Source organism: Hippocampus comes, unplaced genomic scaffold (genome assembly GCF_001891065.2).
Source record: "Hippocampus comes isolate QL1 unplaced genomic scaffold, H_comes_QL1_v1.1 scaffold409, whole genome shotgun sequence".
In the NCBI taxonomy this organism is placed as follows: domain Eukaryota; kingdom Metazoa; phylum Chordata; class Actinopteri; order Syngnathiformes; family Syngnathidae; genus Hippocampus; species Hippocampus comes.
This window is the reverse complement of record NW_017804828.1, coordinates 322,227-334,640: the sequence shown is the minus strand read 5'-3', so window position 1 is coordinate 334,640 and position 12,414 is coordinate 322,227. Positions and strand designations below refer to the sequence as shown.

General features: G+C 43.4%; 1 protein-coding gene across 1 annotated transcript in view; it reads left to right on the top strand.

The window, feature by feature from the left end:
* atp9a (ATPase phospholipid transporting 9A) overlaps positions 1 to 12,414 on the top strand; it is a 29,991-nt gene that overhangs the window by 11,526 nt on the left and 6,051 nt on the right. Inside the window, exons 7-22 of the mRNA XM_019866253.1 lie at positions 437 to 531; positions 2,226 to 2,306; positions 2,571 to 2,646; positions 2,809 to 2,885; positions 3,121 to 3,281; positions 3,391 to 3,533; positions 3,714 to 3,826; positions 4,346 to 4,555; positions 6,643 to 6,804; positions 7,164 to 7,256; positions 7,622 to 7,705; positions 8,814 to 8,984; positions 9,298 to 9,396; positions 10,576 to 10,665; positions 11,247 to 11,391; positions 12,292 to 12,356. Of these exons, the coding sequence (XP_019721812.1) occupies positions 437 to 531; positions 2,226 to 2,306; positions 2,571 to 2,646; positions 2,809 to 2,885; positions 3,121 to 3,281; positions 3,391 to 3,533; positions 3,714 to 3,826; positions 4,346 to 4,555; positions 6,643 to 6,804; positions 7,164 to 7,256; positions 7,622 to 7,705; positions 8,814 to 8,984; positions 9,298 to 9,396; positions 10,576 to 10,665; positions 11,247 to 11,391; positions 12,292 to 12,356 (1,865 nt within the window). The remainder of the gene's footprint in view (positions 1 to 436; positions 532 to 2,225; positions 2,307 to 2,570; positions 2,647 to 2,808; positions 2,886 to 3,120; positions 3,282 to 3,390; positions 3,534 to 3,713; positions 3,827 to 4,345; positions 4,556 to 6,642; positions 6,805 to 7,163; positions 7,257 to 7,621; positions 7,706 to 8,813; positions 8,985 to 9,297; positions 9,397 to 10,575; positions 10,666 to 11,246; positions 11,392 to 12,291; positions 12,357 to 12,414) is intronic.

The window sequence follows — 12,414 nt, the reverse complement described above, 5'->3', positions numbered from 1 at the left end:
GCGTGAGTCAGCCGCGAGCGGGGGGGGGGGGGGGGGGGAACACAGCAGCTTTGTTTTACTGGAAATAGTGTATGGTTATCTCCCTTCCATGTGGAGGCCATTAGGTCAATTATAAAGAGCTTGAGCCATGACTCGGCCACATGACTCATGCAGGCTAAATTTGAATTTGGTGGGAGGAGGGGTAAGGTTTCTTTCTGTCCCACTAGTTAATGTGGCCAACTAAGGCACCAAAACTCCCAATGTAAAAAAACAAAAAACAAAATTTCTGTTACACATGGCTGCTTGAGTAAACCTTGGGCATGTGCACAGGTGTCACAATTGGCTCACAGATCACGAATAGAGATGTCACTGATTGACACGAGAGCCTTGTCTGGTGTCACCCCCTGGTGGTGAAAGTGTGTATATGTGGCATAAGCGTTTGCCTTCTCCCTCTCAGGCTCCTGTTTCCTTCGCACTGATCAGCTGGACGGGGAGACAGACTGGAAGCTGCGCCTCCCTGTGGCATGCACACAGAGGCTGCCGACTGCTGCGGTGAGTACAGGATGGCGGGTGTGGTAGACTGTACAGTAGGCTTACAGGTCTTCAATCTTTTGTTCAATCAGTGATGGAAGAAATTTGGAAACAGTTGATTTCAAGTATCAAGTCAAGTATCAAGTACAACTTTATTGTCAAATGTGCTGTATGTGCACAGATGAAATTTCTTCCCTCTCAAGACAACACACAACAAGAGGAGCCGCTGCGGGTGCCCGCGCCCCCATCAAAAGAAAAGTTAACATAAAATGACAAAATAATACAAGACAACACATTAGACACAGACAATCATGCAATTTTAACCACTTTCCTGCATACACTTTGTTGTTTGAAGCAGTTATAGATGAAAGCGGAGCGAATCAGTGTCCTTTTCACCAGTGGATCAAAGACGTCATGTTGAAATTGCACACGTCTGCTATAAGCTTAGCTTGAAAGCAACAAGAAGCTGTAGCATCCATTAACGAAAAAGAGATTGGCTCTCTTCTCCCGTCCCATGTGAATCCACTTCAATTCCAAGCCGCGACTCCCAGTTCCACATACATCGGCGCTCTCTGCGCTGACGCTCCTTTCTTCTCATCGTCGGCTCCTCAAGCCATCCACCATCTAGCCGTAGACTGTCCAACAGCGCCGACCTTAAGCCTGGCTGTGAAAATGCTGCCTACTTCAGGCGCAAGACACAAGCGCCCCGGGGATGTCCAGCAACGACAGTCAAATGGCGCGGACATTCCTCCCAATCAAAATCAGTGCTGGTACACGCGTGCTGCCGAGAAGGCGCAACCACCAAGCACATATTCTTCTTCTTTGATGAATGTCGTGGCCAAAAATGCTGAAAACAGTCCATATCAGGTCCACGCGACGTAACAACAACACCATGTCACAAAACAAAAGACAAAAACAATAAAAAACGCAAGGCTCTTGAAGAGCACTTGCCGACGGCTGCCTACTCGGGCGCCATCTTGGGGGGAAAAAAAAAAAATTCAATATGATTTATGTTTAATTCTGCATTTATATTACTGTACGGAACGAACGTGTTCAGCTCTATGTGGCCCCAAGGAGCCTACAGTTTACAATTTACGATCAGATAAGAGGAAACCAACCAAGGCGACCCTTCTGCATTTCTCACGATATGCTGAATTGACGTGCAAAAAGTGTTTATCAGGCATATGCATTTGCTGTGGATGTGCTGAAATATTAAACATCATGTACTTTGAAGTGAAAGCTAGGGTGTGGCCAGTTTGCTGATACCCCAAACTTCCCCTTAGTGGCCTCACCCTCATGTAACCTTGGGACCACAGGAGCAGATAAAAAGAGAGGGCTTAGGGAGGGGCTGCTTTAGGGCAGCTGAGGGAAATGTGCGCAGCTTTCTTGCTACTCTCCTCGCAAACAAAAACAACAAAGAAATGTCTCCTGTTTTCCTTTTTGGAAGTGCATATTTGTCAATTTATATTATAAACCTGACACAGAGACTGGACTAGAGCACAAATTCCCAGTCAACAAAGCAAGGTCTATAACGGGCATGTTTAGATGAGTTTGGTGTGAAAGAATAAGCCCATCAAGCATCTGGATGAGATTGAACAGAAATGGATGAAAATTCCCTCACACCAAAATGTTTCAATAATTATTTTGAACTCTAGCGCCAATTAACATGAATGTCCATTGAAAAACACCTAAGTAATGCTGTCGATGTCTTGTAGGACCTTCTACAGATTCGATCTTACGTGTACGCAGAAGAGCCAAACATTGACATCCATAACTTTATTGGAACGTTCACCAGGGTGAGTGTGTGTCTATCATTTGGTATGAAGCAGCAATCGGGTCTCATTTGTGTTGTGGATTTGTTTTCATGCAGGACTTCTTACTTCATCACGGAAATGTAAGCGGTAATAAATAAATAAATACGTTATTGCATTTTGTTGCCGGTGGAGCACAACCATTAGCTTTAGCTGTGTTCCGTTCCACTTTGCTCCCCCTTCCAAACCAAACTTGGCAATATTACCGTAGGGATGTAGAAACCCTCCTCAGCACGTTGTCTTTCACAGGAGGATGGAGACCCTCCCATCAATGAAAGCCTCAGCATTGAGAATACACTGTGGGCCAGCACGGTGATCGCCTCAGGTAGGTTCTAACAATGTGAAGGTAACACGCTGGTTTAGGTACTGAACGGTAGTGTTTGAAATGATGATCTTTCTTTAAACATTGGTTTTTGACCGTTTTTTTTTTTTTTTTTTATGTGGTGAGCTGAGTCATTAGTGTTCAATTGTGTTCCCATTGTCATAGGCACAGTAGTGGGACTGGTGATTTATACTGGCAAGGAGCTGCGCAGCGTCATGAACACATCCAACCCAAGGCACAAGGTACAATGGCTGAAACCAGGCATTGCGGATCGGTGTTTTTTCAGGACCTTACGGACAAGCATTGCTGTGACAAAGTTCTTGTTGTATGTTTAATATCAGTACTGGGTTAAATAAACATTGTTGCACATTGGAATACTTAAAAATAATCAGTGGGATCATTTTGGCCAAATACAGTACAACCATGTATTGCCAGTTTGAATAGCAACACTAATTTGGTTATTTGATGGCATTTCAGGTGGGTTTATTCGACCTGGAGGTGAACTGCTTGACAAAGATCCTGTTTGGGGCATTGGTGGTCGTGTCTCTGGTCATGGTGGCGCTGCAGCACTTTGCAGGACGCTGGTACTTGCAGATCCTGCGCTTCCTACTCCTCTTCTCCAACATTGTACCGATCAGGTGGGACGTAAATGCCTCCCCGTTGTGGCGCCGCAGTCATGTCATCCGTATGGGTTAATTTGATTGTGTGCTCTCTCTGAGTCCTCTTGTCTTCATTCATTTGATATAGCCTGCGTGTCAATCTGGATATGGGAAAGATGGTTTTCAGTTGGATGATCAAGAAGGACTCCAAGATCCCTGGCACGGTGGTCCGAGCCAGCACCATACCTGAACAGCTGGGCCGCATCTCCTACCTGCTGACGGACAAAACAGGTGTGACTGAAGAATATCAAACAAACGCTGAAATCAGAGCAGCATCAGCTAAAAGTATCGAAAGCAAAAAGCTTTGTGATTTTCTGAGTACATCATGCCTTTGCACATTTCATGCTTTATTCAGTGCCACGTTTAGCAGAATTATTCCTTAATTATGCTCTATGACTATGTGAATGCCAGGAACTCTTACCCAAAATGAGATGGTTTTCCGGCGCCTCCACCTTGGGACTGTTGCGTACGGGATGGACTCAATGGATGAAGTACAGAGCCACGTGTTTAGTGCCTACACACAGGTACAAAACAGGAGAAGGAACAGAACATTATCACTTCAATTTCCGGAATAAACAGAGAATCCCGCAAAGCTAGGAAGAAAAGGCAGGCTCAATGTTGTACAACAAAAACAAAAAAATATAACAATTTGTGATTGTTTTTTTTTCACCATTCAATTCTTCCTGACCTTTGATCATAGACTTCGCCCCCCCTGACACCAGAGGTTAGCGAAGCAGGAAACAGGATTAACCCAAAAGCCAAGCGCTGCCTCAACATGTTTAATGATGTTGCCCATTAACCTCTGCAACGTACGGATGGCTAATAATAGAAAAGCAATTAATTCATATTTAGTTGGAAGCATCTAGTTATTTGTGTGTAACACTCTGACTCCAATGATTACAATTTGAACTTTAGAGCCACTAAATCGCCTCTTCACAATCAATCGTCAAAAATCAAGAAATCCTGTTCATCTGGAGGTTAACTGATAATAATGTTCTTCAGAGCTCATCTGTCCTCATCTGTGGCCTGTGTGTGCTCCTCAGCCGACTCATGACCTTCCGGCCTCCAGGACCCCAGCGGCCACGAAGGTTCGTAAGACCATCAGCAGTAGAGTCCACGAGGCAGTGAAAGCCATCGCGTTAGTGCACAACGTGACGCCGACGTACGAGTCCAACGGCGTGACGGACCAGGCCGAAGCGGAGCAGCACTACGAAGACACCTGCAGGGTGTACCAGGCCGCCAGCCCCGATGAGGTACTGACCCGAGACACACGCCATTTTGTACCGTAACGATCCCATCTGTTCTAGTGAATTTCCTTTACACCCTGTGAAAATGTCTACCCTTTGATCTATACAGACTCGTAAATTTAGTCTGGATGTCATGTCATTGACTCCAAATTTTAAGACTGCTCAGGCGTTACGAGATTTGAGGTTCCACTGTGTCTATTTGCATTTCATTGCTTACACACCAGGAAAGAAAAACACACAAGTTGAGCATTCTTCTCCACCCGCCCCTCCTGGATTTTGATGTTCTCACACATCCAGCCATGATGAGTGATTCGCTTACATGTTTCCCCTCATTTGTTTTATAACACCATCAGACAGTCCCAACATGGGCCGTTCTGTGTTTACCATTTGGGATCTTCCAGCTCGGCTGCTTTCTTCCTTTGGAAGTGTCACAAGCCAAATGTCATCCCACATTAATGTCCTCGATGGTACACGTTCTTTGAACACCAGAAAGAAGTCTGCTGAAATCAATGTGATCCACATCCTGCAGCGTAAATACGGATTTCCTTTATGTGCTCCCCAGCCTCTTGCACTTATCCCCCTTTTGGGTTTCCTTTGAGCACATGTTTTACGGGTCACTGCCTTTGTCATTGAAAAAAAACACCTACATTTGTTGTTAGGAGGAAATGACTGCTCTTGACTCTTTGTATGTGACGCTAATGAGAAATTTGTAGCACGATGCACATTCCAGAACTCAGCCAGTTAGACTGGCTTTGCCTTCCCTCCTGCTAAAAGGAAGTCTTAATATAGTGCCGATTCACGTCACTGACGGTTGAACGTACATCTTAACTCTGGCAGTTTGATCCCGCTATGAGTAAAAGTCTATGATGCCACGTTCTGGCCATGTGATTACACTGTTGAGGTCATCTCATGATCTTAGAAATAAAGATATATTTTTTTATTATTATTAGCACAAAAACACTACCAATAATAATTTTGTCTGAAGTCAGCCGGGATAGTCTTCGGAATCCCCACGACCATTGTGATGATAAGTGGATAAGATAATGGATGGATGAATTCTGATAATGAGAACATTAACTTAATCAAATGTGTCCCTATCTGTCATATAATGTCCAATGAGTAAGAACCCTATTACTGCTGAAGGATGTTTTTTTTTTTTTTTTTGTTCGTTTTGTTTTTTTACATTCATTACAATGGATTTTAAGCGTGTGCTGACACGGGTTAGCACTTTTTGGGTCCCATTAAGGTGGCTTGGATTTTTCAAACGTCTCCTCAAGCCATAGGCATGTCTAATATTTAAATATTGATTTGGCGCCATCTTGGGGCCAAGGCACTATCTTGAAGTGAGGGGAGGTGCTTCATTTTGTGACATGATAGCCTTGCCAAAATAGAAAAATGTACAAATCTTTTACTGCGGGCGTTAATTCTTTGCAGGTTTTGGCTATTTGTGTCTGGGCTCTGTCCCTATTCACCACGAGTAGCGGTAAAACTCTGGATTGTGGTGATTTCTTTCAGCTGACAATAACTTATCATGTAACTTTCTACATGTATAAATGCAATAAAACTTGGGTTATAACATTCAATAGATGTTTCTCAACGGTAATAAATTTAATCACACAGATTGCTAGAAGGATATTTCCTTATTATAGCCCATAACTGTCAGACAGACTATGCACTTCAATACTATATATTGTCATCTGTATTGTTGGCTGACGGATTCTTTTTTTGTTGTTGTTGCAACCTCTGGTCGGCAAATTACTGTCAAATTCATCTCCCCTATTTTTCGACCCAAAATGCTCTTCAGTAATGGAAGTGGTTGGCCAGTTCTATCCTTGAGACCCTGCCGAAACAATATTTTAATCTCAAGAGACCTCCTTGAAATTTGTCAGTCAATAGTGTTGAGTGCTCCAAATGCTGCAGACATTGATTAAAGCCGAAGTGACTGAAATCTTAAGGAGCCTATTCGGGCTACGCATCTCTTTCCCTTTATATAATTCATGGAATGGAGCATTGATGTGACACAATAACATTCAGATCAATCGTCTTCTGTCAGTCCAACCTCTTTCAGGGTCTTTTCCACTCCCTGTCTGCAGGTGTCGCTGGTGCAATGGACAGAGAGCGTTGGCTTGACACTGGTAGGGAGAGACCAATCCTCCATGCAACTTAGGACCCCTACTGGCCAAATATTGAACTTCAGCATCCTGCAAATTTTTCCCTTCACCTATGAGAGCAAGAGGATGGGCATCATCGTGCGAGTGAGTGCCAATATACTTGTTGTTGTTCCATGAATGTTTCCTGAATGCAAGTTCAGAAACAGGCGAAGGTCAGTTTGGGTTGTGTTTGCTGCTAGGAGAGGCACTGAGGCTGGCCTTTTGAAGAAAATACATGACAGATTAATAAGAGTTGGGGCATGTGAGTGGGGACAGTGGGGGAATTTGCATATAGGTCAGATGACTAATAATGTTTTTAGTGACTCACACGCACAACCCGCGTTCATCTGCCCCCCTCCCCTGTAATACTACTGAAGTTTCAAACAATTTTGAGCTCTTGGTGACCGCGAACCATATTTTCAGTTGTTACAATACTTATAAATTAAACATGAATTCCATTTCAGGATGAATCGAATGGAGAAATCACGTTCTACATGAAGGGTGCTGATGTGGTGATGGCTGGTATCGTCCAGTATAATGATTGGCTGGAAGAAGAGGTAGTCACTTCTTTGTTAGTTTTGGCATTCGTTTTTTTCTACAAGAAATAGACCAGTTTACATGTGCTTTACTATTTATTTATTTTGGGGGGGGAGGGGGGGTGAAAATGTGAAATTTTAACAAAAATAACAACAGTTATTCTTCAGTTTTAAAGTATGAGTTAGAGCTTTTACATATTGGTCTATTAATCATTACAGAACATTGAAAAATGTTTTGGTAAGTACTAATTACCAATACTGTTAATTTAGGGAAGCTTTGGGATAAAACTTACTTTGGGTGGTGGTTTAATTAATGTATGTAGCTTTTCCCTGTAATTGAATTGACGTTGGAAAATCATGTCTGAACCCTGTAAATTTTTTTGTAGTGTGGGAACATGGCGAGAGAGGGTCTGCGAGTTCTGGTTGTCTCCAAGAAGTCCCTGACTGAGGAACAGTATCAGGATTTTGAGGTCGATTTTTGAGTGTGAAACACTGACTCCCTGTAGTTCACTGTTTGTTTTTGTGTTTTGGGTCCAAAGCTACCCTCGAGGTTGCATTATTCCTCTCGTCAAGCCCAGTTTTTAAAAAATCCGACAGTTTACATGGAAAAACACTGTCATTTTTACCGTTTATTTACGTTGCAATGGAATTTCGGAGCGTGAAAACAGAATCGTTTTAAAATGTTCATGCATTTTTGAAAACATCATTGTTATTTCCCTGTGAAACCTATAAATGGCTGTTTGTGAAAATGGATGACTTTCACATTCATGTTAAAGCTACAGTATGTAACTTTTTTTTTTTTTAACAAATTTTCAAGCAGTATTGCTTGTCATTACCACAAGCTCACTAGCATGCTTTTTTTTTCTTCTTCTTCTCATACAAAACTATGGCGCTACATCCATAATGTGCTTGTGTTAATTTACATCCCCTCCCCAAGAACCTGATTTTCAAAAGTGTATGGCTGCAAAATCCGAGCATAGTGTACAACACAGCAAAGATGAGGAGTCGTCTTTTTAAATGGTTGTCATGGCAACTGAACTGCAGCTCAAAATACATGACATTTTTGTCCTGGGATGTTCAGTTCTAATAAATACGATTGTTGCTGGGTGATTAGATTAACCTTTGAACCCCCTTGTCACCCCACACCCCATTCATTGTTCAAGAAGGGCGGGGTCGCTCCCCCGCATGCTTTAGTTACTGAACTGTATAATTGTGTATTGGAGCTGGTGGGCAGCAGTGAGTCACAAACACACACGCACACACACTTTGTGTTTCCCGTATGAGTCACTGGCAAATTGTTTTTGCGTTATCTCATTGGCGAGTGACCCCGGAGCCACAGCGACGAAATGACGGCTGTCAACACACTCATTGAGTTTCTTTTGGTAGCTGCTCGAAAGAATAAGCTTGTAGTTTATTTCGTTATAACTGAAATATTGTGGATGTTTTCTCAGTTCAGCCTACTGTCTGCATGTGTTCTTTTATGCATCTCGCCTTCATATTTCACTCTTGTACTATAGCTGTACTGAAAAAAAAAAGATTCTATCCAATTCAATCCGTCTTCTCCTTCACTCCCTACAGGCACGCTACGTCCAGGCCAAGCTCAGTGTGCACGATCGCTCCCTTAAGGTTGCCACGGTGATTGAAAGTCTGGAAATGGAGATGGAGCTCCTGTGTTTGACTGGCGTGGAGGACCAGCTGCAGGCCGACGTCAGGCCCACCTTGGAGATCCTTCGCAATGCGGGCATCAAGGTGGACGACCTTTCCATATAAACGACACAAATATCATGACACAGGAGTGGTCGGAGGCCTTGATTTACTGTACTGAAATGAGTGATGATGTGGTGTTGTTTAGGGGTGAATCTTTGCATTGGTCCCAAATGCACCGCACTGCATTACAGCAGTGCTTTTTTTTTGTTTTGTTTGGGCTTGACTTTTACCTTCTTTCAAGTTGTATGACCCTTGGGACAATGTGTTGCTTTTCATTCATTTTAATGGTTTGTGACTTAAAAAAATGTACATCATGACGCAAATATGTGCAACGTGTTATTTGCTTCCTGCAAAGGTTTGGATGCTGACAGGAGACAAGCTGGAGACGGCCACATGTACCGCCAAGAATGCCCACCTGATCACCCGCAGCCAGGATATCCATATCTTCAGACCAGTAAGTGTGCAGATTCTGCTAGTGGGAAGGGGGAATGGCGGGGAGGGGGTCATCCTGGATCAAACGTCAACCCTCGGCCCCCACCTTGGCACGCGAGTGAGCGCTCGGCTCCTTGCACAGGCCCGGCCAGCATCCACAGACCATCAATCACTTCCCGATGGTGAACGCATCCAAGCCACTGTCAGAGAGAGCAAATTGAAGGAGAATTTGAGCAAAGCACTCCCGCTGGGAACGTACTGAGGCCTCGTTTCCTAATTTGTTTTTCAGCTTTTGGGCTTTGATGGTCCTCTCGCGGCGCTATGCCTGGCGCCGAGCCACCTCAGAGAGTGAGCCGGCCACTTAAGGTTACCGTTTGCGTACAACTGCGCTTACTGGAAGAGAATAACAATGGTTGGCATGCCTTGAAAACCTGAGTCCCAGTGGACGCTGGGGGAGTGCTGACTGGGCCTGCGACACGCACATCTGGATTAGTTTCCTGGTCACCACCAAAGTCCTGATGCGTGCTGACGTCTGAGGAGACAGCGGCTGGCGGATGTACTGGCCTGAGCGTAACTCTTCATGACAGATTAACTCCACGCGCTGTCAGGGATGAATTTTTGCTCTTTTTCTGTCTCAATTAAGCTGACAGTTTCCTCAGTCAAACTGGCCAACGTCAAGGTTGTGAAGCTGTAAATTTTCAACTGGAATGCAGTCCAGAGAATTTGTTTACAGGGCTGATGCAAAATGCCTTCTTATTAGTTATTTTCTGCAAGAAAACAGTCCAAATTTCACAATGTTTACTTTAAAATGTATCACTTGTTATAATTGGTCCGCGTGTGGCTGGATCTGTGCCTCAAGTTAATTTAATGGAAGACACTAAATCGTCCATAGGTGTGAGTGTGGATGATTGTTTCTCTTATATGTGGCCTGCAATTGATGGCTAACCAGTCCAGTAATTGTATGTCACCTTTTGGTTGGGATTGGATGGGATTGTCTCAAGTAACAAGTGGGGATAAGCATAATAAAAATAGATCGATGGATAATTTTACCATAAAGAAAAAAAGTCAAAATACTCAACAAAAACTACAGAATCATAAGACATTTTATGAGAAGGCATGTTTGGTACAACAGCAAGCACTGATAACTTGTGTGTATGTGTGCGCTCAAGTACTGTTGTAAATGTAGTTGTCACGATGACAGGTGACCACACGAGGAGAGGCCCATCTGGAACTTAACGCCTTCAGAAGGAAACACGACTGTGCTCTGGTGATATCGGGGGACTCGCTGGAGGTAATCTAATTTCTTTTAATCCGGCTAACGCAGCTGTATAATGTCATGAGAAATTAACGTACTGCAGCCTGTAAATGGCTAATTGAAGAGTGGAGTAAGAAATTGTGAGGTATTATGTAAATGAAGCGATGTACGGTATAACGTTATATTGTACGGTTTTATATCATATCGAAAATATTATATCACGCCTTTTTTTCTTTAACTCCTAATACCACTGCAGTTTTGAATTCCGAGATTAGGATATTGTAGTTCACATTCACCCAACATTTTGGTGGTTACTTAGTGAGAAGTGTAACATTTACTCAGAATGAGCTACCATATGTGTTCAGAATTATCTCACTTCTTAAATGCATATTGAACAATAACCTTCAGAGCGCCTTTGAACTCAGCTCACCAAAAACGGCAGACTTTACCTTTAAAGTTGGCAGGTTTGAGTGTGACATAAAAGGACTATTGGCAAGCCAGTTTGATTCCTCTCCTGTGCTTGTATGCTACAATCAGTCAAATGGTAACCCTTACTGTGATTGTGATCTGACGATCCAAACCGATGCAGCACTGTCCGTTTGTCCTCGGCGCCGCAGGTTTGTCTGAAATACTACGAATACGAGTTCATGGAGCTGGCGTGTCAGTGTCCCGCTGTGGTATGCTGCCGCTGCGCCCCCACCCAAAAGGCCCAGATTATCCGGCTGCTGCAGGAGCGGACGGGCAAGCTCACCTGTGCTGTCGGTGCGTAGCCAACGGAAGCGGACAAGCTTGAGATATGATCTCACACGAGCTCTTAAAAGGCAGACTACTAAATTTTACTTTTCATACTGTGCATCTGGAAAGTATTCACAGAGCTTCACTTTTTTTTTCTGAACAGCATTGTTCCAAAATGGATCACATTTATTTCGTTTGCTCACAATTTCACACACAGTCACTCTTTCTTGTAGTTCAAAAAAGTGAAGCACTGTCCATACTTTCCATTTCTGCAATAGTTGATTTTGTAATGATGATTTATATATTTCATTTAAAAAAAAAAAAGATTATAAAGATACCAGTGCCATTTTCCAAACAAACGAATCGCTAGCCTGTTTTTACTCACCACGTTGTTGTACTGCAGTATGGGCTGCTGATTTTATTTTATTTTTTTTGCTTATTTTTTTCTTTTTTCTCTGTCAATTTTGATTGAAACGACCAGACTAACTGATCTATTATTGTTACTCTTTCATTGGGGCTGCCAGAGTGATGGGATACTAAAAGGGCATACCGGTACTTTGACCCAGTCAAGGTTGTTGATTGGTAGACAGAATGACCACTTTGTAATAAATATCCAGAGAGTACCAAAATACCATCAATATAAATAGAGTAAGAGATCATAACAAGGTTGGACACAAAGTGCTGGACACCATCCTAACGACACAGTTGGGACACATCGGAATTTAACCTTCTCAACTGAACCTGGATTAAGGTGAGAGTCCTTTTCACATGTGGCGACACGGATGCCTTCATCGCACAGTCCATCTTACTTCCTCTCTCTGGCGGGGTTCTGATCTCAAATTAAGGACGTGTCTTGAGAAGCAACCGCTGTATCGGAGCACCGGCGATGTGAATCCTGACACCTCTATGGCTTTTGTTTTCTCTTAGGGGACGGAGGAAACGATGTCAGCATGATCCAGGAAGCCGACTGTGGCGTGGGAGTGGAGGGAAAAGTGAGACTCTTACCGACCGAACCTCTCTCACAGCTCGCCTTTCCTGTCAAAACCCCTT